Raw genomic sequence first — 27,835 nt, forward strand, 5'->3', positions numbered from 1 at the left:
TCGGATCTCCGTCGGCATTTCTTTTTTTTTTTTTTAAAAAAAAAAGAACAAGAAAAAAGGCAACTATTCCGGACGGCAGTCGGAAACAGGTGGAGAGTTGTGTTGACTCCCGGGAGCATAAATTCCCTATTCGGGTCTGAATAGAGCCCCTGAATAGACTTGAGCTGCGCCCAATCTGGCCAAGCCCGCACACGCTCACTTGTTTGTTTGCACCCCCGGCGAAATGCAACTAAGTATATCTCTTTTCAGCCATGGGGTCTAGTTTTTCATCTATTTCTGCCCCCCATCAATCTCACTATTGTGTCTTTCTCAATTGTGACTTGCTGAATAAACTGTCTCAGCCAGGTATTCTATTCAGAATATGGCCACAATGGACAACTGGTTTCGTCCTTCCTCCAAGGACGCTGGGCTATAGTCCCATTACCTCTTGGTATACTTGAGGCTTGGGCTGCTCTTCAAGATCGAGATACCAGTTCCCTTTTGTTGTCTTTGTCATTGTCAATATCGCTCAAGTCTGAGCATCACTGCCCACTCGGACAGACGTCTTGGTTGTTATCCACGTCGACGTCGGCTCTCCCCTTACTCCTATCCCTCTTGTTGCGAGCTCTCGAGCTCTTTGGTCTTACTGGGAACCTGCCTTGTTCTCTAATCCTACCTTCTTCTTTCTGGGAGAAAGCTCTTCTAGTTCTAGTTCAAAATCTCGGACTTGAACCGTCATCATGTCTACCGATCCTGACATTCAATATGGGCTCCTGGCGGCAGAACTAGCCAGCCCTGGTCTAGTTGTCGACTTGGTACTGCGGGTATCACTAGCCACCGTGGCTATCATCGCAACGTGGGTGCCCTTTCGCCTGCTATGGAGGAGCGGCGAGTTTGCCGCGGCCCTTCTCGCCGCAAATATCATCATTACGAATTTTATCACCATCATTCAGGCCCTCATCTGGCGTGACGATGCAGCACTAGACGGCTACAGAGGCCAAGGATGGTGTGATGTGCAGGCCTACATCAACATACCGCTCAGCACCATGTATGCCACCAGCATCTTTGCTGTGATCCAGCATGTCTCGGCCCAGGTCAGCCTCAGACGGGCTACGGGCCTATCTCGCGCTGAGAAGAGGCGGAGGAACTTGATCCAGGCCCTCATCATATTTCCGGTGCCCATCATCCAGGTTGCACTGAGCTACCCAGTTCACGCATACCGCTACAGCATAACAACGCTGCAAGGGTGCGATGGTGGCTTTGAGGGGAACCTGCTCACATTCTTCTTTTTCCTTCTACCGATCCCAGTCTATGTCATCGGTGCTAGCATCTATGCCAGTAGGTATTTCCTGGCGGGCTGACTGCGTGGCCTTGTTTCCTTCCTATCCTTTCCTCGACCACTGCTGACAGCTTCTTCATTCCACTCTTGTTTGACAGTCATCACCCACTTTCAGTTCCGCAAGCTCTCAACAGGAAGCTCGGTCATACAACAAAACAACAGTGGTGCGGCAGCCAGGAGCAACCGGGCCAGGCGCAAGCTCTACCTCATGACTGTCTCGATAGTAGCGCCGTACCTCCCCATACAAATTGCCTTTCTCGTCATCAACCTCATGAACACCCAGGGTTGGTTTCGGCTTTATAGCTGGGAAGATTTCCAGAGCCAGCCTACTTTGAACGGCATCATGCGCGTCCCGAGCTGGGAGGCGAGCTGGATATCCATGCGAGTCTGCTACATCGCCATACTCTCAGCCATCCCCATCTTCGTCTTCTTCGGGACGACAAAGGACGCCGTGAACACATGGAGAGGATACTGCCTGGCGCTGGGCCTCGGCAAGATCTTCCCAAGGCTCAAAGAGGAGTACGACCCTGACCGTCCACGCGGCACACAAAACACCAACACGCTCCAGTCCTGGGGCACTGGTTCTATTGTGTCAGCAACGGACCGCAAGGCCTCTGTAGCAAGGTAAGTCACTCCACTCGTGGCTGGATATGATCACTCGGCTACAAGAATCCCGCAATCTTGGCGAAAAGCTAACCTCGTTATCCATTCAGGGATGGGCCACACTCCCCTTCCGGCTCGGACCACTTTGAGGAGATCCAACTTCCCAACATCGATACTGTCGCGATCGCCCACGCGCAACCCGCTCAACTTCGGCCGTATCATGGCAGCGACGGTAGTGGCAACGGCATCGGCGATGAAGAAAGCAGTCAGGGGCGCGATACGTTCTCGCTCAAAAAGATGCCAGTCCCTATCCCCCGCATCGGCCGCTGGTCCAGCCGGTCCAAGCCTCGGGCTTCGGATGACGATACAGCGCCACTAGGCGGCTCTGCCGCCCGTCGCGTTTCACCGTCTTCAAATAGGTCGCGGGAGACGGAACGTTTGGAAGCCCCGGGAGGCTGGGAGCCTAGTCCTTCGAGCTCGATGGTCGAGACTAGAGTGTGGTCGGATGACTTGGAGAGCGGGCTGGATGCCAGCAGAGGACGCGAGAGAAGAGAGCCGTCGCCACATGAGGTCCTGGTCAAGACACATATAGCCACATGCTCTACGTCACAAACTCCCGCCGTGTGAGAGAATAATCTCGGCGAGGGATATCATTCCCTGATTATCTCGACTGGTTTACGGTTTACCTTGTTGCGAGTACACTTGATATCAACATTCAAGATACACAGGATGTCTTATTTAAACATCTCGCAAATATTGATAGCTCATGAGCATGGCCCTAGCAGCGACTAATTGTAGTCCATAAGTCTACTTCTGCCCCTATCGCGCACGCTATATTGGCCAAATACCACTAGGCACAAGCCATTCTGCCTTGCTATCTCTGCACACTACCTAGCAGATACTCGATCTACCGGCCAACCGAGTGTCGGATCTGCATATACAACCAGTTACCCGGATACTGTCCTGCCACTTGCAGGATGCAACACCACCATGTATGACAGTCGACCTGGACACCTAGTCCCAGAAGAGATCCGGATTCCCGATGCCAAATCCCGATGTATGATATCCTTGTGCTGATTAACACGTGCCAATCATGATCTACTTACGAGGTATTGCAGGTAATTGGGAACGGCATGCTCATCAAAGTAGTCCAGGGGATATCCTCAAATCGTAGAATCCGGAGACGGCAATCGGAATGGAGGAACCCCGAGCGAGGTCGGGGGGTGTCTCCGCGCCCGCAATCCTTAAACACCATCGGCGACACTTTGTTGTCTTGTTTGACGCACCTTTCAGACGCTATAGTGGTCCAACGAGCACACTCCCGAATCTCCATATCTCCATAGCTCCATTCCTTTGGCATCTGCCTCTTTTTCCGCGTCCCGTCAAACGTCATTTCAATCTACCTGGAGTGCGAACGGCGTCAAAAAAGATCAGATGAAAGTCCACCGGGTATCCTTGTGACCAATGATCTCTGCAATATAGCCAAAAAGCCTATAATCGGCATAACACCCATCGAACATCCTTTCATGCCTTTAAAAAAAAAAGTAAACAAAAAGTAAACAAAACTATAGCCCACCCTTCTCTCCTCTCCGCTACCCTTTCCCAGCCTGTTGTTGCCCATGGCAAAATATTATCCGCATTATAGGGCCCGAAATGGCAAGGTTTTTCGCTTGCATGAACCTGAAACTCCAACATCGACATCATCTGCCACCTTGCTTCGGGACAAAGGTACCGCACCCCTCCCCTCTCCCAGAATACCTGCCAGAATAGCACGATACTGGGAGCGGCATCCCGGGGGGTTCAAGGTAAATTACGACCAAAACGTAGAAACGATTGCCGTCGGATATGGTTTGCCAACGCCAGCTGTATGTCCCCGGACCCTTCATTTTGCAACTACCAGGTAAAATGAAGTTGGATTTTGTCTACAGTATCAAGGATACCATACCCAACTAACTTTTGTCAGGTGCTATTCGAGGGGATGACATGCCATATACTTGGTACTCTGTAATTGCATTCTGTACCTGGAATTAATTCTGGGACCCAATGCAAGCTTGGATGATTGTTTGTTCTACCCTTTCTCCCCCGGCTCCTCATTTTTTTTTTATTTTTTTGGCGTACTTTGTCTTTCCAAGATTCTAGGTACTATGTAACAAAACAACCAGGCAACCAAGTTTTTGATTCGGTGATATGAACATGGGGCCCGGGCCGGGACTTGCCACTTTGCGCCGAAATTAGTTACAACTTACAGACAACAAGGTGCTCCTCTTGTGGGAATTGTGCGAAAAAAAAAGACAGAGAAGAAAGCAAGGCAAATAAAGTATTACACACAAATTTGGCGAGAACCCAACTTCGCGACTGTTGTTGCAAAATAAATAAATAAAAACAAAAATTCCGAGTCCTTTCCAGTTTTGAGGGTCTGGGCTTTCAATGCATTGATCAAGACCTGCGGGGTAAAATAACGTGTTTTGACGAGGGGTCCGGCCCTGGCTCTTGGGAAGAAAAGAGACCAGAAGCAAAAGAAAAAGAAAAGAGAAAAAAAAGAGAGAAAAAAAAGAGCGTAAAATTGTTCCACGGAACAAAAGACAACTGCACAAATCTACCGAGTGCAAGTGTTGCTGTAAGATTAGAAAAGCGTCTTGGTGGTTTGATTTTGATTACATGACCTCAGCTGTTCTAGAATAGGTACATAGGTCGTACAATATTGTACATATAGGTAGGGTAGGTAGGATCTGTCATTGGCAACTCAATCGGACACGGAACATTCTTTTGGATTGCAGTCCCGCATCGAAAGAATTTTTCCCTTTGACCAATCCGTAGTAGAGAGTGTCCGAGCGCAATGTTTTGTTTATCTACTTTTTTTTCTTTCCTTCTTTCGATCATTATTGCCTATCTCCCGGCACTTGGGGGGGTATTTCAGCCAGTACAGCCTCAACGTCCGTGGGTTTTGTTATTGTTTACTAGGCTCGAACTAGAACCAGTGGGGGGCCAGAGAAGAAGGGGAAAAAAAAATCGGTATCGGACCAGTATTCACGCGGCAGTCCCCGTTTTCTTTCACATGCCCCCTTGTTGCCGGCATGTGGCAGCTGAATATGCTTTTGCTGCCGATGCACCGCTAGTGTCCGAGCGGGCAAGGGGGGCTCTCTGGGACAGGAAGCTACTTCGTACCGGTACCAGTACTAGAAGGCCGCCGAATTTCCCTTTTTGTGTGTTCTTGAACGCAAATTGCAGCTGCCTGTCTTGGTATTGAGCATTATCACTGGTCTCCTTTTCTCTCTGGTATTGGGCGATTATATCCTGCAACTCTCGGCATTGGATCTTCCCACAACCTATGTCGGGCGTCTTCTACCGCAGCGGGCTGCAATCATACCAAAAAAACTAACCCAGTGGTTGGTCTGTTTGTCCGCCAACCGTGCCTTGAACTACGGACCAGTAAAACTCGTGCCATCGTTGCATTGACTGCGTGGGCTGCCAGCCAGATGCCGTCAGCTCTAACCTATATCTCACCCACTATTTGTTGTCGTGATTTTTTGCGGAGCAAGCTACGCCGTGGGTCTTTTTTTCTTTTTCTCTCTCTCTCTCTCTCTCTCTCTCTCTCTCTCTCTCTCTCTCTCTCTCTCTCTCTCTCTGGGAACCACAGAGTCGCTGATATTGGTACGCAACACGGATTTCTCAAAGCGAATGCGGCACCAAAAAAAAAAAAAAAAAAAAAAAAACACAGGCTCCATCTGCCCATGACAATTCATGCGGTGTTCTATTTGGTTTTGGACTGAACTCCGAACAGTATATGTAATGCCACTTGCGATATACTTACCGTATATGTGGTGAACTTAGTCCTGTGTCAGCTATAGGTAGGTTGGTGCCGAGCACAACCTCGATGAGCAAGCCAAGGCAACATCGCTGTGTCCTGGCTCTGCAGGTCGAGGAGGGGTCCTGATCTGTTGGTGTGTACGTATATATTGCGTTGCAATTGCAACTAGGGAACCGTTTTTGTAATGTGATCAATGATCAGCAGTCTGGGATTGGGCGATCATCACGATCCAAAGAAAAAGACAAGGACCGTAGATCATTTGTACCCTATACTGTAGACTTTGGGAGGAAGGTCTCGCGACATTTCCCAAAGAGGTATGTTTTCAAGAGGCGCGTTTTTTCTTTTCCTCGAACTAAACGTGAGAATGCGGGTCGATGAAAGAAAGGGCCGGAAAAGCAAAAATAAAAAAAAATAAAAAAAAAAAAGTTCTAGGCTGCATGCAACAGAAAGTGAAAACCGTCTACCGGTATGGAGGCTGAACAGACATCCGGTCCCCCGCGCCCCTGGTCTAGTCCGGTTCAAGTTGTTTGTCACAGGATTAACCCTAGCTTTCTACAGTAGTAGGTTTGTGGTTGCAGCTTCGATTGAAGAATGCCGGACCTCGTCGTCGTTCACACCGCAAGTTCCGGTACTGCGTCAACCACTTGGAGATACTCCACCACGGAAGCGCAGCCGTCAACGCAAAAGGGTTCATGTATGATGCATTCAGTGTGGGCTTGGACCAGAGAGGCGGGACTAAACCAAACTGTATCGGACTGCAGGAGAAAAATCAAAGTCAAAACCAAAGTCAAAACTTAAAGAGAGAAAGAAGAAAAAGTCAACGACTCAATTCCATGACTCAAAATGGGTCCTATGCAGTTGACGACACTGCATCTTCGTGATCTGCAATTTTTTTTTTTTTTTTTTTAATGCGCAACTTTCCCAAACGTCTACTTTGCTTCGCCAACAGTTCGCGTCTTCGCGCGAAACGCTCGCTTGCAGTCAGTCTAGATAATACAAAGGCGACGGGGCTGGGCAAGCCTAGGGGAACAATAAAAGCAGTGGAAACAGGCTAACCTGTCCTACTAAAGTTTCCTTTCTTGGAAAAAACTGTAATACCGCATCAAAGTGGTACAAACTTATTATTGTTGGATCGATCACGGCAATGAAGAGAATGTTGGGACAAAAAAGACTTGATCAACTCTCACTGACAGGGAAGATTTTTCTCCATGCCCCTACTCCAACTCGATGTGCAGACAAACCGTAAAACCTGAGTGATACATACCTATCTATAATACCGACACTTATAGATGCGCTCGTCTCGAGTGGCCTGATCCGAGACCGCAAGGATGAGTATCATCGCCGATAGTGACTTGACAAACCGCTGAGGTAGCCACTTGGTAGAGATGCCATTGGCGAATGAGGTCCCCGGAGAAGCGGGCGGCATCGAACAGTCTGGACTTGTCCTTTGTCACTCTTGTCCGTCCGCACTCCTCCGCTCGCGTGCGTTGAGTGTGACGGGGGCGGCTCGGTGCATTGCGGCCATTTCCCAAGCTGTGACGACACATCCTCTGCCGGCTCGAGCCCTCCAAGTACAGCTGAACACGGCATCGTTGTAAGGACGGTCATTTGGGTAACCCAATAGGCTCCGACCTTTGGGTAGGCTTGCGGGGCAAACGCATCGTCCTTGGGTAAGGTAGGCCGATGCATCCATCTTGCCATCCAATCTTGGTCTGGTACGTACCACAGGCCGCTGAATGCGAATTTTACCTATCCCGTCCAGTCCCAAAAGCATGTTAGCCATGGTTTGGATGGTGCAGGTTGAACCAAGAGGACGGAATAGAGCTGAGTTCGTACGGCAAATTAAAACGAGGTCTCGCCATTACAGTAGACAGCTGTCATCGGTCATGTAATTGTTGTAAGTAAAGCACCGGATTGGGAATATGAAGCTGCCTGGTCCATGTTGTACAGTGTTCGGGATCGTTTGACAGGTGTCCGAGTATGGATGGCATACGGTACATATATCCGTAGCTTTCCAACCTTCGGTCCATGGTTGTGCATCCATCACATTGTGCTGTGCATGCATATACGCCTTCTTGGTGCAACATAAATTAGCCGGAAGTAATATGCGGTTTATGCAACATCGCCGTGTACACGTATGCATTGTCAGCATGCATAATACTGCACATCTTTAACATAACCATGCCTACGCAAGCACCGCCCCACAGACCAAAGGAAAGGATGGAAAAAAAGACGCATACATAACAATGACATTTACCACACTGTGTCTTGCAGAATTTGTCCGGCTCAGGTCCGGTCGGAGAGGGAGGGGCCATGGCCAACCTCTCGGAAGGCTCGTAGTGTAGCCCGGCGCTCCTCCAGTGGGTGCTTCCCACAGCGGGGGCCCCAACTAGTTGGTACGGGCCCCCAAAATGAATGAATGCCCGAGGCCGCTTTCATGTGTGCTAGGGAAGGTACCTACTACCTGTACTGCATGGTGCGTATTAGCAAAAGTACCCTGTCTGGTCTGGGCGAGACGAGATGAGGGGAGATGAGAGGAGGAGAGGAGGAGATCAAGACTGAACTACTGGGCAAAGCCATGTTCTAGGCCATCAACTGATTTCCCGGGGAGCAGATCAATCAGGCCAAATCTCCCAAAGTGACAGTTTACAATGGCGATCGCTCTGGGGACCGTTTCGAATCGGCTGACAGGTACGGTACATACATAGATTTTCCAACGCTACCTTGCTGTTGAAGTTATTTTGGGTAGTGGGCGGAGCCAGTATGCAGGAACAGGACAGTCGCCGAGGAAGAAGATTCCTTCGAATTTCCGCCTTCGTATCAACTTTTTCCGAGTCCCTCTTATTTTTCTCCAACTCGAGTAACTTAATGCACCAAGGTATCCGTAGTATCTGCAGGCGGGCTGCAGGACTGTAAGCCGCCGCCAGGCACACGATGCAGGGCAGGCAGGGCAGGGCAGGGCAGGCCCCAATTCGGGGATCCGCTTTACTGTACCGGTAGAGACACCGAGACGGAAGAAGATGTGCTCTGGTTGCCAGGATGTTGGTGCATGGGGGATTTTGGATTTGGATTTGGGCATCAAATCAACCCAGATCAGTCTCCCGGCCATGTCCATGTCCCTGTCCGTCCACAAAACGGCCCGCCAACTGGCAGTTGTCTGCCACTGGCGAAGCCCTGTACGTATGTATAGGTTATTACCGCATGTCAAGAAGGTTTTCGGTAGACCTGGGTAGGCGAAAAGAAAAGTCAAATCAATCCTAACCAACGAAGACGGCTGGTTCCCGCCCACCAATCATAATGACGAAATCCCTGATTGTAATTATCAGGAGTTCTGTTCACGGGCTTGAGCTTCTGCGCCTTCGTCACTTACGACGTGATTATCAAATGTGGACAGTGCTGCAAATGAGTGTGGCACAGGGCCTGGAACTGCTGACCACCATCGGGTTCAGGCATGCATGTCAGTCAGTACGCAGTTATCGGTCCGCACATTGTTGAGAGATCATCATGTTGGTACTGTAAGTAAATTGGGCTGGACCACCCCGCCATGCTTGATGGTACGTAATTAGTATATTCGTAGATAGCATGCATGTACAGCAGTGAATCGTGTGCTCGTAATAATGAGGGAATCCATTGACAGTGTCTGTCGCTTTTCCTTGCCCTGAAAGGTGATCAATAGTGTGGGTTATAGGTTATCAATTGTACTTTGTTCCCTGAGAACCACATAAATAGCGCGCCTTGGTTACGTAGTAGGTCAAGAAATAGTACTTCGTAAGCATGTTCCTGGAGGTGTGGGGAGTGTGTTTTTTGTTTGTTTACCTAGTGCGATGTAACGGTCTTCGCGGTTGAGGGATAAAAACGACATCTGGGGAAAAAGGCTCATCTCAATTCTGGCCAAAGCTGACGGGCACGCGATGTCGTCAACTGCATGCTTGGATGAGGCTTGAAATCTCATTTCGCCTAGAAAGAATCGAAAGGACGCGAAAATTAGACAGTTGTTATCCAACTTTGAATGGATGGCCTCGTAACTCATCTATCTTACTTGGTTACTTGATTGGTCGATTCAAGCGAAAGAGACAAAAGTAACCTAAACACAGAAAAATACCGGTAGAAAGAAAACAAGTTGGATTCACCTCCACTGCCACTGGGCATTCAAGCAAAAGGAAAAAAAAAAGGGTCCATCCCATCATGGCCCCGGTTTTTCTTCTCCCAAATTCCCTGTCATCATTGTCCGTGCGGGGTTCCCCCCTGCATGGTGTGTGTGGGGCTCTGCAGCGAAGGCCAAAAATCCCCACTGGCGGGATGCCAGCAAGGCTAGCCAAGTGAAGTTGAGGTAGCTGTCACTCCAGACCTTTTGCAGATACTGCGACGTTGGATACCGTCCTGACAGGCCATCAACTGGCACCGGCGCGTCGCCAAAGATGGGGATTTGATTGCCAAAATGCAGATCCGGATGGTTCATTACGAGGCACGTGCTGATGATATTTTGAAACGTTGTTAGTCAATTCGTATAAATATATAAAAACAATCAGGAGATAAATGGAGACAGTAAGCTGAGTATCGGCGCGTCGAATAAACAAAGTTCATACTAGGGATAGACATTGCGTGTTACAGTAGCTTGCTTACTTTCAGGCGCGGGACGGGACGCGGAAGTTAGTTGTTGTGGCTGGCTACCACAGCTGAGGAGATACACACACCCCCTTGACGCGCAGCATCAGAGAAGCGAGCAATCCAAGCAAATCCTTTCCATCCATCCACCATTAGGCAAGAGGGTATGACGAAGAAACCGACGACCAATTTGATACGCACAGTTTACCGTGATTGGGTAAAATGCAACACGAGCAGCTTTTCTGCAAACATTTGTATAAACACGAAGTACACAAGGAATACTGGGTATTTTACTCTCATGGTTGCCTGATTTATGTATGAGGCCACGGTCGCATAGGCTACGTCCTTCGGCCTACCTATTCACGCGGGGAATTAGCTTCCGACATGGCAATTGCGAAACGAAAGTGTAAATTAGCCAATTAACAAAGGGCTGAGACAGGTAGCCTAGTGCAGCTAATTGGACGAACTACGGTGAAGCTGTCTTCCGTTGCAACGGAAAATCAACCAGGGATGGATAATACTTTGCTTCTTCCTGTTGCAGTATTTCTACTTCAACTGCACGCTAGCCCAAAGGGCTGAAAACGTCGCGCTAACCATGCGAAAGGTAAAAGCAACAAACCAAAATAAAACCACCGCATCAGACATTAGAGCGTCGATAAATCAGATGAAAAGATATGTAGGACAGGGTGGTATATGAACCGTGCCCAGCCTCGTGCAATTGTCCTAACTAGACTACTCCCAGACTGGAGTCGAACTAGGGAGGGTCCCAAAGATTCATCATCCGAACGGATAGTGGTTTATCACATTGCGAGTTGAGATAGTTCAGACAGTTCAAGCGGTGAGCCAATTATTTGTCCGTTGTCAATTTGTTGTTGTTTTGTTATGCATTACCAAATTGGGTATACTGTGGAGGCGAACCCAGAAAACTATGGCGTGTGCTCGGACTCGAAAGCGATATGTCTCTTTTCGGTTGAGGGAACCAAGTGGGAACTGCGTGCTGCAGTCCGGCGATGAACCAAGATCTAGCGTGGTTAGTCATGGGAAGCGAATTTTGGAGTGTCACCTCGCTGAGAAAATGGAATTCTTTGAGAAGACTATTCGCCTCTTATAAGTTCAGCTAACAAAAATCTGGACCGGCGTTGGAGATTTAAGATGAGGGTATTCAGTTTCGCTACCAGTAGTAGAACTCATCGCACTACCCACTCGGGACTGTTTAGCTTGATCGACGCGCAAAATTTTATCTTTTGAAACTTGAGACTCTCTGGCGAACGGGGAACGTGTGCACTACTAGCTCCAAGTAGCTTGTGCGTAAAAATAAAATAAAAACCCAGAGAACCCTTATTCTCGCAAGTGGCCTTAGGCGAGTGGCTAGGCGGGGAACCAATCTGAGTACGATTGGGGCCGAATCTCGGGTGGCCTTTGCTTCTTTCGGCAAAAGGAGCGCACTTGTATTCTTGCTCTTTGAATTCGCCAGGATTATCTAGTGGCCAGCTCAACGCCTTACCTTAGGTACCTACCTAGGTGGGCAGGTATCAGCAAGAAATCTCACTATTAGCTACACTATCCACTCCGGATTCATGCCGGTATACGTAATGCAGAGAGCGGATTCTACTATTGGACAATGTTGTTGGTTGGTGATATGGCTTGCTGGTGAAAGCCCTCACCCCCACAGCGAACGGTTTCATATCACTTGCTGGTGGCTGAACCTACCTACCTAGGTAAGTAAGGTAAGTAAGGTAGGTAAGGTAGGTAAGGTAGGTAAGGTAGGTAAGGTAGGTAGGGTTTCGATCTTTTCGATCGCAGCAACGGTCCTTCAGGGTTGGAACGGGCTTCGTAACAGACCAACCTCTCGAACACAAGGCTGGACTCTGCCTGCAAGACCAATTGGTGCCCTGTGCTGTTTTGGACCGCCTGGGCTTTTGAGAAATACCGTACCATGTCAGAGCCGAGACCCAGAGGTGGGCAGACAGACAGTCGGTCTGGGAGTCAAAACTGCAATACTGTCTGTGCTTTGGGGCATATGCTTGCCGCCCAGAACGCCTTGACCGTTAGCAAGCGATAATTGTAGCGCCAAAAAAAAAAAAAAAAAAGGCAATCGCCTTACAGTGCGCTTGTCAGCGCGAAGGGATGACTTATTACAGTTTACATGGCCATGGCTTACCGCTATCTCTGGACTGGGCTGGACTGAGCCTGAGCACATAAGGAAATTATATCTGACCATGTCCACAAACGTACCGGGGACCACAACATTGCTGCGGAAAAAATGCGGCTTAACTTCGATAAATGTTTTTACCAAGCAGAGAAATGCCAGAATAACAGACAGGCTCATGTGGCAATTGAGTCATGATCTATGTCAATCTACCGCGTATTTTCCGGTAATATTGAAACTGGGAAGATTTCACGGGCAAAGTGAGTGAGGTAACGACTCACAAAAGATTGAATAAATTAAACAAAGAGGCAGTGTGCGAGCAACAGCAAGGGAACCCACGCGACTCAGGGCAGATGCTACACTGGATACTAAGCCCAGCAGAGAGACAATTCTTACTTGGTACTGCCGGATCCAGGGCCTGCCCTGCTCGCCGGTCGCCGGTCGCCGACTCAGACTGACATTTGACGTACCCTTTTTTTAGTCTACCAAAAAAACTTTGAGCACCTACCTTAACTTACCTTACTTCCATAGCGAAGGTACTCGCTCCCATAAGGGCTGGGTCCCCCGCCTCGCTTAGGCTCGTGCAGGTGCGGTGCGGTGCAGCGCAGCCAGGCGCTGCAATGGGTTGGGTTCCGGGAGGGTTTTTAAACCGACTGCAATGTGTACAGTACAGTACTGTACAGTGACGCTCTCGGGGGCTTCTGGCTGGCTGTTGTGACACGGTTGGCGGCAAGTACGGCTAACTGCCTTTCTTGAGATAGATACCTAGGTAGGTAGGTACCTACGCGCGTGCCCACACACACAGACCAGACACATGCATCACGCAACGTACCCTTCCTCTACAAGCAAAGATCGTTGATTCACCCTCCGCATTCAGCTAGAGCCCTACCCGCTTGAGGCCCGATTGAGACAATTGTCGCGGCCATCCCCCCACTCTGGTGCGCCAGACCCCTTTACAGTAGGTAGCTTCGCACTTCTCTCTGAGATTGCCATGCCGCAAGGTGTTGTTGGTCCTATTCGAGAAGCCAAAAAAAAAAAAAGCCTTGCATGAGAGACAAGACTCCGCCTTGCTATTCTGAATATTTCCAAAGTACTGTGCGTGCCGCATTTGTTCAAATGTAGGAAAGTACTGAGTTTTACCAAACTCGTGTGCCCACCCCCTTCCCATCCATGGTGTCGGCTGAACAGGCCGCGATTCCAGAGCTTTGAATTCACCCGGTTCCAATGGCTGAATCCATAGGTCGAGACCAGATCACGGACTCACCATTGTCTACCAAGGAATGCCAGGAAATCCTTCATCTACTCCACAAAAGTAATATATTCTCACCGGTGCTTCGCTTACTGTTCGGGTCCGGATCTCTGGGAATTTTGCATTGGCAACAACAAATGACCTCTAGCTGTTTGGCGTCACATGAGAAGACACAATTAATTACCCAAGGCACTCGCTCGCTCTCCAACCACAGCCTCCCATATTGCTTCAAAACTAGTCGATGTATTTTATCTGCTTCATTGGTGGGTAAAGAGGCTGGCAGTCAAAACGCGCACCAAGGCGGGTGTAGAGCTTCCTTTTCGTGGACATGGATGGATTCTGGCCTGCCTCGCAAAAATACCCAAATTGATCCATCCACAATTCGCTTGCTTTCCATGTGCTACAATGGGTACTGTAGGTGCCTACAGGCTACATACAGCACAGTAATTACTTGGCTGTCAGGACTGGGGTCGCTCAGGATTTGGTCGCCCACGAACCGAAGGAAAAAAAAACACACAGAAGAGAATTCCATCAGCAAGCAAGGCAACAAACACACTCTTCCACCCCTCCCCCTACCCTAGTCTTTCCACTCCACCCGATGGCACCCCTGCCGTGATCCCCGACCCATGTCAATTTGATGGTGACCCCCTTGTTCACCAGGAAAAGTCCTTCCCAACTTTGTCTTCTCCATACCATGTCCCTGACCCTTGTCCCTTGTCCATCCATATCCATGTTCATACCCATGTCCAGCTACCAACAGGAGCGACCATCCGCGCCGCTGTACCACCAGCAGCCGGCCGCCGGTTGATACTTTGGTGTGTTTGTGTGTGTCTGCCTCTCTCTTTTTGCCTGCCTCACGCATATTGTGGTGTGCGCGCGCGCGTGTGTGTGTGTGTGTGTGTGTGGATAATACAGGAAATACCTACAGAGTGTGTACCTTTTCTGCCAAACCTACATTCCCTTGCCCTCTATTAAGTCTGTCTCCTCCCACACGGGATTGTTTCCACTCCCGTCTGCTCTTATATCGGTTGAGAACTGCACACGAGCATTCTACGACTCAACTTCCACCACATCCCGAAATACTCGCTTGTGGTCGGCAATAACTCAAGACAAAGGGAGGACACACGAGATTCCCAACGGCGCAGATCTTGCTGTTTAATCTTCTTTCGTTAGATGATTAGAGGCTCTCTTGAGCGCTGCTCCGACAAAAAAAAAGCAACAGCTATCAAGGGTTGGTGACACAGGGCATATAAAAGACACGACTCGGGTGGACGCACAATTAAAGGGTAGCGAGAAGCTATTCCTCAAAACCGCGTTTCGAAAGATTGGGGTTACACTTTTTAGGGGGACAGGCCAAGACGAGGTCCACTTACACACACCAGCCTGGGTTCCTGGACTACTGGCCCAAGAACGAAAAGAAAGGTCCCTGTTCAGCATTCCCGGTTGGGCTGGGAATATCCGTTCAAGGAACCGACATCATCACCAGCACAGACGCACTAAGCCCACGCCTGGACCAGAACGTTTAAAATGTCGCCCACAATGTGGACCGGCCCTCCTCCTCTTCCAGCTTTCTCGGTGGATAGGCTGGCCCGGCGCAACAACAAAAGCAGTGCCACGTCCGCTCCAACGTCACCTCCACTGCCCTCCTCTCGTCCCCTCCCTTCAAGTTCAGTCTTGGGCCAATATCGCAGCCAGAATTTGGCCGACCTTCTCGAGCCTGCCGTCGATGGCCCTCCTTCGCCAGAAAGCATAAGGGCATTGAGTCAACAAGTGAGGCAGACCACTACCTCATCACCGGCGCACGAGAAGCTCCGGAACCAACAGACTTCCTCTGGCTCGACGTCTTCACTGCAGTCCCTCAATTACCCGGACTGCCCTCCATGGGAACATTCCTTGGATGCTCCCTACTCTGCACCACCACAACTGTCGCGTAACTCTTCGGGCCGTTCAGAATTAGGCAACATGCAACATCCAGCACGTGAGCGGACCGACAGCGTCCAGATCTTTGGCAAGGCCTTGTTCAACCGCAAGCCCAAGTCCAACAAGAGAGATAGCAGCACCTACAGTAGCTCTGGATCGAGCTCTATTTACTCACAGGACTTTCCACTCGACACAGTCAGCCCTCCGCTGCCAGTTGCGATCATGAATCTGCCCACTGCCAACCACAGCATCCCGTCGCTATTCAGCAGGAGAAAGAACGCGAGGGACTCTGTCATTGGTGACTCGGATGTGAAGAGGAAGTACACAATCTCGGCGCCGTACAACTTTCAACACTTGGCACACAGTGACAGGGATGCCAGTCCCGGCATGCCGTCGGCCAACAGGCTGACTATCCAAAGCGAAGACTTCCTTATCCGTGCTTCGCGAGTGCCTTCTGAAGGCTCTCTTGTTGGCATCAATGCCGAGTCGGACAACTCAGTGAACTCGTCATATGAGCAACTCGAGAGCCTTGATGAACATACCGAGGTGGCTGGGAAACCAGCCCCCGTTTCTCCAGTATCTCCATTTTTCTCAGTGTCTCCAGTCAGGAGGAGGTATCCTCTGATCAAGGTGCGATCTCAAGAGCTCATGGAGCAGTCACCTCCCCGACAAACTAAGCTAGACGAGACAAAACCACCAGTCCCTCCTCCCCGAGTGTCCAGCCGAGTATCACTTCGGCACGCCGGACTGGAGTCCATCTCTGCCACAGCCAGACATGACAGGCCGCAGACCAGTGGCGGCCTATCGCAAACCTCGCAGCGGTCCGCCTCGCCGGACCAGGAGGATGATTATCTGCACATGCGCAAGACCAGTCGCGAGAGCAACATTTTTCCGGCAGAGTTCAGATCATCGCGCGCAATCCCGCCGGCGTCGAACACTAACAACTGGCCTTTAGCATGCCCGCCCGGCGCCGCCTCGCCCGATGCACTCCCCAATGTTCCCGAGGAGGAAGAACACGCTATCAGGGCTCGGTCACGAGCCAGCGTCATTAGCACAAGCTCTTCACTCCGAGCCAGCAAATCAGTACCTATGCTGTGGCAGATTGGAACTTCCAGCCAACGACCTTCCAGCATTGCATCGGACACGCTTGGCCGCTTTGACATGTCACGCTTAGTGGCTCAGCGCGCACCGGGTGTGGACAGCATGACTAACGAGCCACTTGATGTTCTCCTCAGTGACAGCTGGGAGGATGACATTGACTACTGCTATGAGCACGAGGCAGAGGCCGACTGCAACTATGCATGGGACCGTCCATCGCTCGACATATCTCGCGACGATGACAACACAACACCCATTGAGTTTGACTATACCGATGAACAATCAGTGTTGGCACATGGATATCTGCGTCCTGGCCACTTCGATGTACCGGCCCTGAGCCCCGTGAGCCAGGTGTCCAGAGACAGCACGATCCTCATAGAGGCAGTCACTCCTACGACACCTGCTGTTCCAACGGCATCGGCAAACTTTTCACTACCTAGGGCAGATATCCAAAAGCAAGCGTCGCGACGACAGGTACGGAAGCCGTCACAAGCATCAAACTACCACGAATCGCAGGCCTTTGATGTGTCACCAGCCATGATTATCCCCAACGGGGACTTTCAAGGCCAAGTTGACGAGGAGCCTGAGTGGTACCCTGGTCAAGATGATGTCCTGACGACGCGGTCTCCATACAGTTATGAGGAGCCCACTCTCAGCATGGACAAGTCGGCATTGTTTGTCCAATCTCGCGTCAGCGGCTCCACAGTGGCTAGCATGAGCTCGGATCTCACCAGCTCAGATCGTCACGCATCTACTTCCAGTACATTTACCCGCCTGACAGCCAGCACCAGCTCCATCAACATCCAGGGGCTGGTGGATCAGTCGACCGACACTCTCGTCCATGCGTCGCCCAAACATTCGAGGGATGATCTGATAAACAAACTCACCAAGCAGCGCAAAGAAGAGCAGGCTCCTGCGCGCACACGCCAGCGGGCCAAGACATTGAGCCACGCCCAGATGGCTTACTCTAAGCCCTCACTTCAGCCCAACGTTCAGCACTATGCTGCTTACACCATGTCTGTCTCTCGAATTTGAGCATACTTGGCTGGGTCTAGCTGCGGCGCTGGCTATATTACATACACCACTTTCGACACATATCATGTCGTCTTTTATGTTTTACGACCTTTTTTTCCACTTTGCTAAAATACACCCCAGCGAGCGATACCTTTCTTTGCTTGTCATATTACCCTCTATTTGCCATACTATATGGCTCTACAATCACTACAACTAAACCAAAATCTATCACATACTCGAGCAAGAATGGCTCGTGTTCAACAAATTATCATTTCCTTGAGTATTAGACGGGGCAGGCCTGGTCTCCCAACAATGGGGCAAGGCCATTTCTACTGTGTCATACTGGTCATCTCATAAAGGATGCCGGCATCTCCTTTTATATCGTTTTTTTCTTCTTAATCCTCACAACTGTCGGAACGTTGTGCACGGAAGGTCACAAATCTTTCTTGGGTATTTTAGAAGGCGTGGGAAAACATACTCTTGGCTAAGAGGCATAGACCACCGGGGGGCGAAGAGATCTAAGCCATTACGATATGGCAGTGGAAGCAAAGATCTGGGGCATACGGGGGGGCGCAATGGGGCCGGATTGTATGAGAGACGATCAGGTTTACGATAAGGATGTCGAAGAGACAAAATAAGACTGCAAGCAAACAGACATATACACGTTTGTCGCAAGACAAGCCGAGGTGTAAATAGCCGTTGGCTAGCTCAAAGGACTAGCTCAACTAAGCGAATAAAAAAACAATACCCAAACATGAAGAATCTTCTTATCAAAACCTTTCCAAGCCATGTGAATATCAAAAGTGAAGCCGAAACTGATTGCGGGCTACCTTGATATACCTCTACACGTTATGCTGGACAAAGAGGACATCAAGCAGATGGGGAATGTGGGTTTGAATTAGCCAGAATATCTATTGATAGCAATAGTACTAGCTTTTCAAAAGACTACCCAGTGTTCTACTAGTGACTTAGATGATACCAGGCACAACAAGGCCCTGCTACGCTGCTGACATCTTGACGATTTTGGCATGGCTCATCCACTTGACGTCACCGCCAGCAGCTGCTCTTCTCAGCTCGTCCAGAGCGTCGATGAACGCAGGCACAAACGAACCAGGCCCCTGGCAGCGACCGGCAGCAACCTCGGCGGCGATCTCGTAGAGCAGGATCCCCGCCACAACGGCAACGAGCTTGTCGGTGCTTCCAGAGGTGCCGGAACAGAGCATGGCGCTGATGACGGTGCCGAGGCAGCAGCCGGTCCCGGTGACGCGGCCCAGGATGGGGTCGCCGTGCTGCACGATGGCAAAGGTGCGCTCCCCGTCGGACACGATGTCTGTGGGGCCCGTCATGACGACGATGGAACCACGTTGCTGTGCGGCAAGCCTTGCGGCGAGGCGAGCTCGAGCTTCGTCATCGGGTAGAGTGGAGACGCTGTCGACGCCGCGCTGCTGAGGTCCTGGGTCACCGTTGGAGAAGGGCGTGGTAGACGCCAGGACGGCGGCGATCTCACCTTCATTGCCCTTGATCACCGACGCGTGGCCGGCACTAAGGATGGTCTTGACTGCTTCCCGACGTATAGTGGTGGCTCCGGCTCTGAGGCGTTGTTTCGTATCAGCATCAGACATTAAGGAGGCAGAGTGGTCAAAAGTCGTCATGTCTTAGACATGTGGATTTCTGGCTTACCCCACTGGATCCAGAACAACGGGTCGCTCCGCCGCATTGTATGCCCTCAAAGCCTTGACGTAGTTCTCTACCCCTTCGGGTGTGACTGTCCCCATGTTGATGACCAAGGCGCCACCCAGTTTGGCCAGGTCGGCCGCCTCCTCGCCATAGTTTGCCATGATGGGCGAAGCGCCGACGGCGAGCGCAACGTTGGCGGCGAAGTTCTGCACGACCAGGTTGGTCATGTTGTGGGACAGTGGGGTGGATTCATGTACGGCCTTGATGATGGCAGGCACGAGGGCGAGAATATCGCCGGACTCGCTCGCTTGTATAGTGTTGTCGAGTGCCGCAGAGGGCTCCTTGATGAGCCGGAGCAGGTTTTTGGAGGCGTCGCGAGGACTGGGCGCTGCCATAATGGCGCTGACGATGGCCACCCCGTCGAGAACCTTCTTGCCGGGCGTGGCGGACTGGAAGAAGACTCTTTGTACATTGGTAGCGTTTATTCCCCCTATCGCAACCGTCTGCACGTGGCCAAAGCCTTCCTTGTGCATAATCTCCAAGAGGTGCTGGATTCCGACCGGACCCAGGATGTGCTTTGTATTCGTTTTTCTATATTTTGGGAAGGGTGTCTCGGCTTGTTAGTCATCATCTGTGAATTATGATTGTCTGTTGTTTGGCAGACATGTCCGTTCAGATACTGACGTGTTGGTGGAGAACACGGCACCGATACCCAGGTAGTCAGCGCCGTCTGCGCATGCCGTCAGGGCTTCCTCTCGCGTGCTCGCCGAGATACCAATGATGGCATCCGGTCCCAGGAGTCTCCGGGCCGTCACCAAGCCTACGAGAGACGGTGAGTGAGTAACTGGGTCTGGCTAGCCTTGGGCGATGCAAGTGGCGTTGGTTCCTCACTCATGTCATCCTGCCCAAGATGGACTCCCTCGCAGCCAATGGCGAGGGCGACGTCGACTCGGTCGTTGATGAGCAAAGGGACATTGTGCTTGCTTGTGATACGATGCAACTTCTGGGCGACTTCGATTAAGACGGCTGTGTCGCTCTTCTTGTCCCGATACTGCACAATCGTGACCCCGCCCTCGATGGCATCCTCAACCACTTGGCAGATGTCCCTCCCACCGAGAATCTCCGGGGTCGAATCAGTAACCAGGTACAGGCTATAGTTGGCGAGGTCTTTCTTGGTCATGATTGATTCTGGTCGCGACAGTGTGCACAACGGAAAAAAAAGTGTCCAATGTTGAGGCGAAAGGCTCTATGCTGGGTGGTTTTTTTTTTGGTTTTTTTTGCACGTGGTTGGAGCTTGTTGAATCTCATGCGTTAATAAATCGTACTCGATGGTTGCCGCTACAGACTCATCATCCTCAATCGACCCAGTCATCAATCGATCAAGTTTAAAAAGCCTCCACAACATCGATCTTCACAAGCTGCAAACATTGTACGGAGTAAATCTCATCAATCAGAAGGTAACATGTAGCGAAAAGAAAAGTCCTCCTCGAAACAAAGAAAAGTAACTGTCCATTGGATGTCTACTTCGTGCATCTCAACCCTACGAAAAAAAAAAAAAATTCCGACTTCGACCAATTGGCTTTGGGGTGCTTTTCGGTATGAAAGTCTTGGGAGCAAGTTCCCTCCAAACACCACACGGACCGTTTTACGCACTTGGCTTCGGTGGGTCTGAATTACCTGCCAAATTGTTTTGAATACACTACCTTTTACAGAAAGTTTGGCGAAATTCAGTGTTTCTGCCCCGCTGAATCCGGATCAACAGTAGCTGATTGGCTAGAACATAAATTACCCTCGGACCTTCTGGAAAATAACAATTCCAATGTACAAGGCCAAAAACAGCGATTTGTTCGCGCTTCACGGCACGTGAGCTCTCGGCTCGTTGGCCGATTCATCGCGTCGTGCATCATTCAAACGGATTACCCTGATCACGCAAAAAAGTGAAGAAAATCCTCGATAGCTCGCCGACAACGATATAGCGGGGTTTTTTTTTTTACTGGACTTCGGATATTCCACAACATGGAAGTGATGTTTTCACTTTACATAATATAGGGTTTTCCAGCTTAGGTAGTCGGCCTCAAGCCAGGCTCACCAGCGCTTAAGCTCACTCACTCACTCCCTCATCAAGCGGGTACAACCTACCCTGCACATTCCTTCGACCCAAGAGGCTCACCTGGTACATAACAACTTAGGTAGGACTGGAAGGTACCCAGGTAAATCCCAGACGATTATGACAACTGAGGTTGCTAACATTGTTGTCAACCCAGGTAGAGGTACCTACCTAGGTATCCTAATTCTAGATTGGCCATCTACGGAAACACACAGTTTTCTTCTCTTTCTACCCCGGCAGCCTGCGTATTCACGCTCCCGGGGATTCTCCCGGGCTCAGGCGGCTCGACACTTTCCATGGTCTTCTCCTGCCCAGGTACTGACTGCACACTTGCTATGTTTTTGTTTTCTCAACATGTAGTTTCTCATCGAAAATTGGATCACCAGAGCTAATTCTCCCCTGACTGCAGAATTTCAAGATGGAGGAAAGGGATGACGATCCGTTCAACTTTGATACGGAACGCTTGGTGAAAGAGCTTTGTACAGACAACCGCTCTTGGAAGCCGTCCCAGCCAGAAAAATGTCCCAATCGAGTATTACTAGAGGCCAAGATTCGTGAATCAGAGGCAGATGGGGAGTTTCTTATCTGGGAATCAGAGGAGTCCGGGTCTTTCAAAGACGTCTATGATCAGTTTGAGATCAAAAAGGTCCCTCACAAACGGTTTATAAGACAAGCGGCTGAGCATTTTCGAAAGAGAAGCCGGAAGTACAAGCAGAAGCTCGCGGAGCTGCGGGGCAAGGACCCAGCAGAGGACGATTTGCCTGCAGAGCTGCCGGCATTTGCTCAAGCCACTGCCGCAACCGTTGCTCCCGAACCGGCTCAGAAGAAAAGACGAATAGCCCCGACACAGCTATCAGAAACGCCAGTACACGCAGAACCAGTCCGCATCCTCACCGAAGCCGATGTTATTAAACACGCGGACGCTTCCAGCATTAATCGCAAGGTCGCAACAGTCAAACTTTCGAAGTGTCGGAACGCACCACGATATCAATACTATTCCGCAGCCCCTATAACATCATCCCACTTTGAACCCGACCTAGATGATGACGACAGGGAATTTCAGTTTGCATCAGGCACTTATGACAATCTTCCTGGTCACAGTTTGGCCATCAGTCGAGGCATTCAGCGGTACTTTGGAGTTCGTTTGAAGACAGAAACCACGCTACCGCAAGATGAAGAACACCCACTCTTCGGTGAATCTGGCTCGGAGGCCGGGTACGACAGCGACACTATGCAGGAGATAGAGGCGGAGAAAACCGAGCGCGCCCACGCATCTCAGCAATCCCAGACCGAGAGAAGAGAGGATGTGGCTGAAGCACTACGAGCCGTTCTTTCGGACCTGGAGGTACAGTGGCGTACAGAAAAGCTGCCGAAACTGAATGCGAAAGCCAACAAAATCTGGAACGAGGCGCGGAGCCGAAGAAGCAGTCGAATCAACATGATTGAAAAGGCCAAAATCACGTCACACCATTTGCAGGCACGCCTGGCAAAAATGTGCACTCAAATCGAGGAAGACCCCAACTTCCGGTCAAAGGATGTGGTGACAGTTCGCCAAGCTTTTGAGAACACTGTCTATGAGAAGCTTGAGACAGAGTGGCGTGCGGATCTACTCTCCAGGACGTCTGAACCAGAACGTGTCGTTACGAGACGTGTCCGTCGGGAAAAGGCTCCCCGCGTTGTGCTCGAGGACGGCGTGGAAGGCGATGTACTGACCAGCGATAGCGACTCGGACGGATTCATCGTGGAAGATGCTATGGAAAATGCTCCACAGGGAAAAGAGGAAAAAGAAGAGGAAACATCAGCAGCTGGGGAACACGAGGCTGACTCTGCGCCATCTCCGATTGATCTTACACTCGACACCCCTAAGAAACCCCGCGACGATTCTTCGGCAAGTGACATTTCGGATGAGGAGCCCTCACCATCTAAGAAGCGGAGAGTCAAGCGTGACAAAGCTGCCCAGGATATGCGAGATCTTGACAGGCGTAGAATGGAGGAGCAAGAAGAAAGGTCCCGAGAATTGCGTGCCCAGCTTGCCAAATCGGATATGTCTGGCCTTCAGTCTCGTCTGATTATCAACGAAGCTAAGAAGGCTTCTCAGGGCTTCATCTACGTCCCTGAACCTATCGCCCAAAATATCAAAGACCATCAAATCGAGGGCGTCCGCTTTATGTGGAACCAGGTTGTGAATGATGATCGTTCACAGGGCTGTTTACTGGCTCACACGATGGGCTTAGGAAAGACTGTTCAGGTCATTTGCCTTCTGGTGGCTATCCAGCATGCCGCACAATCCCCCGATCCCTCTGTTGTTTCTCAGATTCCAAAGGAACTCCAGAGGTCACAAACTTTGGTTCTTTGCCCGCCTGGCCTCCTGAACAACTGGCTGGATGAATTCAGTCGCTGGGTAGAGCCCTACGACGCACTTGGCAGGATCTACAAGATCGATTCAGAAATCCCCGCCGAAGCAAGGGCTGCTTCGATAGAGCCTTGGGTCAACACAGGGGGTATTTTGTTGATGGGATATAGCCTTTTTAGGAGTCTTGTCAGCTCTGGAGACAGCAAGATGCAGACTTGGCTAACAGAACTACCAAGCATTGTAGTTGCCGACGAGGCTCATACTATCAAAAACGAAAGGTCTAAAATATCGGAGGCAATGGCGAATTTCAAAGCAAAGGCTAAAATCGCCATGACCGGTTCCCCATTGGCCAATTCGGTAGGAGACTACTTCTCCATGATCAACTGGGTTGCACCCAACTATCTGGGCCCACGCAAGGAGTTTACACACTTTTTCGCCTCGCCGATCCAGGAGGGTTTGTTTGTGGACAGCAGTCCTGCGGAGAAGAGGCGAGCGATGAAACTTCTCAAGGCTTTGAAGGACACCGTTTCGCCCAAAGTGCACCGGATGACCACGACTGCTCTCAGAGGCCAACTGCCCGAAAAGAGAGAGTACGTGATTGTGGTTCCTCTTACCGAATACCAAAAGAGCGCATACGAAGTCTACATGCGCTGGGTAGCTACTCGAGCTGATGCGACCACTGTCAGCTTGCTTGGCTATATCTGCCAGCTGAGTACGCTTCTGGTCCACCCTCGAATCTTCCTCCAATACTTTGTCGAACTCGCGAATGAGTACGACAAAGACGTTAGGAAAAGCGACAGTGGAAGAGAGATTCCCAGGCATGTCATTGGCAACCTTATTGCGGAAGTCAACCGCAGAGATATCCACAACCTTGATCATTCGTACAAGATTACCGTTTTGACTAGGATCTTGGACGAGGCAAAACGGGTCGGAGATAAGGTATTAATATTCAGCAGTCGGATCCCAGTACTCAACTTTCTCGAAAACCTCATGAAGATGCAGAAGAGGCCGTACTCGAGACTGGATGGTGAAACGAAAATTTCTACCCGGCAAGCTTCGGTCGCAAATTTCAATGCCAACAATGACGAGGTCTACCTCATATCGACAAACGCCGGTGGTGTTGGACTTAATATCCAGGGCGCAAATCGCGTAGTGATGATGGACTTTCAGTGGCAACCCGCGAACGAACAACAGGCCATCGGACGAGCCTACCGTATCGGTCAAACGAAACCAGTCTACGTCTACTGGCTCATCGTTGGGGGCACCTACGAGCCAAAACTTCACGCGGCCGCTATCTTCAAAACCCAGCTTGCATCGCGCGTCGTTGACAAGAAGAACCCCAACCCGCATGCTCCAAAGGTCAAAACTTGGATGCAACCGCCGGAGATTGTCAAGCGCGAGGAAGCGACTCTAGTTAAGGTCAGAGGGTCTGATCCTGAAGTGCTTGATCACATCTTGGACTCTCCGACGAGTGGCCAAATCTGCAAGATTATGATAGGAGACATATTCGAGCAGGAGGAGCCAGATCACCAGTTGTCACCCGAAGAACTGAAAGAGGCCGTGGATCTCGTCAAGATGAACCGGCTTCGCATTACTAACCCAGAGGAGTATAACCGTCTTATGCAGCCTGCTCTCGTGCCAGCGCATCCCTTTCCCGGCCCACTCAATATCGCAGCCGTGCACCCGCATGGGCACGCGCCAATGGCCTTGAATTCTCAGCAGGTCACTGGGTTGCGAGAGCAAGGTGGTGGCGATGTTGGCATGAAACCCAGAACACCTTCAAAGATGCATTTACCGAGGACAAGCACCTCGACGACTTCATATTTGCCACACGAGGCCGGGCCTGGGTATCCGTTACCGTTGCCGAAAGCAAATACAGAGGTTATGGGCCAAGGTCCAACAACCACCGAAGCAGGTAGTGAACAGGTTCCGCCAATACCTGGTGCCGGCACCTTTACTAAACCTCAGCCCCAGGAGCGAGGCCCCATTAAGACAGGGGCTTTGGGAACCGATTGGGGTGATAGATTTCTACAAGAAGCACTAAAAACAATGTGGGGTACCAGCCTTATGACGAGGGACCTGTACAAGCTTGCAATACAAGTACAAAGGGCCATTGAAGCTAAAAACCTCTCTGGTCTTCCTGGCCTTAACTCTTTACGGCTCCTGCTGCTGGCTTTCCAGGATGAGACAATTTTGGAGTGTGTTTTGTCAGGTCAATTACAAATAGACCGACTGGTAACCGCGAAGAAAGCCGAGTTCGATGCTCAGCTCGCAAAGGCAAAAGGAGAGGCACCATCGCAAGATGGACCGGGAAGTAATACTTTGCCAGTGCCACAACCGACTGCATCGATAACTTCAGGTTTGGGTTTGATTCCCACGCAAGCTCGTGTGCTCAATGCGACGGCCTCACCGAGTCCGGTATTACCACCCACGACTGAAAAGTCAAGCTCTGGGTCGCACAGCACAGATTCGATACGAGGGTCAATCTCTGGGCCCAAATCACCAGGCTCCACGGCCCAGAATGTACGCACAACCACTGCATGGTCATCCTGACGAGTCTCGTCCAAGCCCACTACTTGAGCCATCTTTCTTTCGGCATTCTACTAACAAAATTTTCTGATCTCCTACTCATAGCCACTCACGAATCCTGTTCGACCCAGTCAGTCGAACCCCGGAAGCAGCACGAAGCAATCGAGACCGAATAGGACGGGCCTCAACCCACATGCTCAGACGCCCTCCCAGGCTACGCAAGAAATTTTGGATCGGAAGGCAAAAAAGAAGAAGAAGAAGAAACTGAAGCTCAAGACGGAGACAGAAAGAGAGCCTCGTTTGCCTGAATGGGCCAACAAGGTATCCGGTGGGATGGCCTCAGAGTCCACGAATCGGGACACACGGAGTAGTTTGTCACGGCTTGGGGACAGCAAAGACACTCCAATGGTTTTGGACGATGACTAGAGGTCACTGGATTGACCCATGGCTTGTGTCCAGGGGTTTACTTGTGGTAATTGCTGGACAGGCGGAAGCGGTGCATGGAAAGCAAACGGATGATACTGTGATACCCCCTATCATTGAATGTCGTCTCTTGGTTGAGCGCAGAGTTGTCGTACGTATTGATATTGTCAAGTACGGCATACTTGCACATTTATTATTACCTGATTATTATTACCACGCTATCTAGTTCTTGGAGTGTGTCTTGCGAGCACAATAGCCAATCATTCCGTCGAAGGCCGGATAGCCAATACCCATGAATTGCGGTTATTGCGCAAGTCCATACAATAAGGCAGCCGTTGCCACTCCTCAAAGGAACCCACGTGGGTGCCAATCAGTAATACTCGACGAATCGACGTTGTAGAGAACGGAACCCTCCTTAGTCATTGTAATAGCGTTTGAGGCAACTCAGGTACACGCATGGACAAATGTCAGACGGCTTCAGGGTCCAACTTTGATTGCGTGTCTATCTGTTAGGTTTTCTTCCCTGGCTTTATTTTTATTTCATTCTCATGTCTCAAACACTATTTATCGACCAGAGAATGCACCACAAAATCCATGTATGAAATCTGGAGCCACATTTTACTATTGCTTCAATATGCAGTTGTGGGCAACTCCCTACGGAGTACGGAGTAACTAGCCTGAACAAGGTAGGATGACACTTCAGGTACTCCGTAGTAAACGAAGAGTGCCGAGCCTCGGGCTTGCAGAAACCCACTCAAGGATGCAGCCCAGACCGTTGGGAATAAAGCCGACCAATCATGAGAAGCCCAAAAGTCAGATTTGCCGGGGTCGGCGAGAGAATGAATTAATTAAGTGAGCACCGGACACGAAGGAGAACAAAAAAACAAGTACGAATGTAGTTTTGGAAGTGGAATTCGGGATTCACACATAGCCCGGAGATGGCGTAACAACCAAGATTTGTTTACTTGAAAAAAAGGGCACA

At 50.4% G+C, this 27,835-nt stretch overlaps 7 protein-coding genes across 7 annotated transcripts; 4 read left to right on the top strand and 3 right to left on the bottom strand.

Annotated features, from left to right (window-relative positions):
- Window positions 1–719: 719 nt before the first annotated feature.
- On the top strand, window positions 720–2,757 carry MGG_06452 (uncharacterized protein; the record flags this gene model as incomplete). The annotated part of the gene is made up of 3 exons (XM_003717066.1): window positions 720–1,317; window positions 1,417–1,942; window positions 2,032–2,757. 3 exons carry the CDS (start codon window positions 720–722, stop codon window positions 2,546–2,548), a joined length of 1,641 nt encoding a protein of 546 aa, XP_003717114.1. The 3' UTR covers window positions 2,549–2,757.
- Window positions 2,758–6,074: 3,317 nt separating this feature from the next.
- Window positions 6,075–7,677, bottom strand: MGG_06451 (uncharacterized protein). Its single transcript, XM_003717067.1, has 2 exons — window positions 7,566–7,677; window positions 6,075–7,478 (listed from the first exon to the last, which is right to left on the bottom strand). The coding sequence occupies exon 2, from the start codon at window positions 7,428–7,430 to the stop codon at window positions 7,065–7,067; it is 366 nt and encodes a 121-aa protein (XP_003717115.1). The 5' UTR covers window positions 7,431–7,478; window positions 7,566–7,677; the 3' UTR covers window positions 6,075–7,064.
- A 703-nt stretch (window positions 7,678–8,380) lies between these two features.
- On the top strand, window positions 8,381–9,476 carry MGG_17181 (uncharacterized protein; the record flags this gene model as incomplete). Its single annotated transcript, XM_003717068.1, has 4 exons — window positions 8,381–8,420; window positions 8,618–8,905; window positions 9,147–9,244; window positions 9,459–9,476. The coding sequence occupies 4 exons, from the start codon at window positions 8,381–8,383 to the stop codon at window positions 9,474–9,476; spliced, it is 444 nt and encodes a 147-aa protein (XP_003717116.1).
- A 4,678-nt stretch (window positions 9,477–14,154) lies between these two features.
- Window positions 14,155–14,464, bottom strand: MGG_17182 (uncharacterized protein; the record flags this gene model as incomplete). Its single annotated transcript, XM_003717069.1, has 2 exons — window positions 14,155–14,161; window positions 14,289–14,464. The coding sequence occupies 2 exons, from the start codon at window positions 14,462–14,464 to the stop codon at window positions 14,155–14,157; spliced, it is 183 nt and encodes a 60-aa protein (XP_003717117.1).
- A 138-nt stretch (window positions 14,465–14,602) lies between these two features.
- On the top strand, window positions 14,603–18,547 carry MGG_06449 (uncharacterized protein). The gene has a single exon (XM_003717070.1). It carries the CDS (start codon window positions 15,260–15,262, stop codon window positions 17,783–17,785), a length of 2,526 nt encoding a protein of 841 aa, XP_003717118.1. The 5' UTR covers window positions 14,603–15,259; the 3' UTR covers window positions 17,786–18,547.
- MGG_06448 (hydroxyethylthiazole kinase) lies at window positions 18,356–21,021 on the bottom strand. Its single transcript, XM_003717071.1, has 4 exons — window positions 20,333–21,021; window positions 20,126–20,261; window positions 19,445–20,032; window positions 18,356–19,354 (listed from the first exon to the last, which is right to left on the bottom strand). The coding sequence occupies exons 1-4, from the start codon at window positions 20,619–20,621 to the stop codon at window positions 18,763–18,765; spliced, it is 1,605 nt and encodes a 534-aa protein (XP_003717119.1). The 5' UTR covers window positions 20,622–21,021; the 3' UTR covers window positions 18,356–18,762.
- A 359-nt stretch (window positions 21,022–21,380) lies between these two features.
- Window positions 21,381–27,222, top strand: MGG_06447 (SNF2 family ATP-dependent chromatin-remodeling factor snf21). Its single transcript, XM_003717072.1, has 4 exons — window positions 21,381–21,630; window positions 21,706–21,863; window positions 21,958–26,424; window positions 26,536–27,222. Exons 3-4 carry the CDS (start codon window positions 21,967–21,969, stop codon window positions 26,854–26,856), a joined length of 4,779 nt encoding a protein of 1,592 aa, XP_003717120.1. The 5' UTR covers window positions 21,381–21,630; window positions 21,706–21,863; window positions 21,958–21,966; the 3' UTR covers window positions 26,857–27,222.
- Window positions 27,223–27,835: the final 613 nt, after the last annotated feature.

Source organism: Pyricularia oryzae, chromosome 4 (assembly GCF_000002495.2).
Source record: "Pyricularia oryzae 70-15 chromosome 4, whole genome shotgun sequence".
Lineage (NCBI taxonomy): Eukaryota > Fungi > Ascomycota > Sordariomycetes > Magnaporthales > Pyriculariaceae > Pyricularia > Pyricularia oryzae.

Excerpts from the sequence above, each read along its gene's own strand:
- MGG_06451 (XM_003717067.1), bottom strand. The coding sequence starts at position 7,430 with ATGGCAAGATGGATGCATCGGCCTACCTTACCCAAGGACGATGCGTTT.
- MGG_06449 (XM_003717070.1), top strand. The coding sequence starts at position 15,260 with ATGTCGCCCACAATGTGGACCGGCCCTCCTCCTCTTCCAGCTTTCTCG.
- MGG_06448 (XM_003717071.1), bottom strand. The coding sequence starts at position 20,621 with ATGACCAAGAAAGACCTCGCCAACTATAGCCTGTACCTGGTTACTGAT. Across the intron at positions 20,262-20,332 it reads TCTTGGGCAGGATGACATGA|GCTTGGTGACGGCCCGGAGA; the intron begins GTGAGGAACCAA and ends CGTCTCTCGTAG. Across the intron at positions 20,033-20,125 it reads GCCGTGTTCTCCACCAACAC|AAAAACGAATACAAAGCACA; the intron begins GTCAGTATCTGA and ends CCCAAAATATAG.
- MGG_06447 (XM_003717072.1), top strand. The coding sequence starts at position 21,967 with ATGGAGGAAAGGGATGACGATCCGTTCAACTTTGATACGGAACGCTTG. Across the intron at positions 26,425-26,535 it reads CAGGCTCCACGGCCCAGAAT|CCACTCACGAATCCTGTTCG; the intron begins GTACGCACAACC and ends TCCTACTCATAG.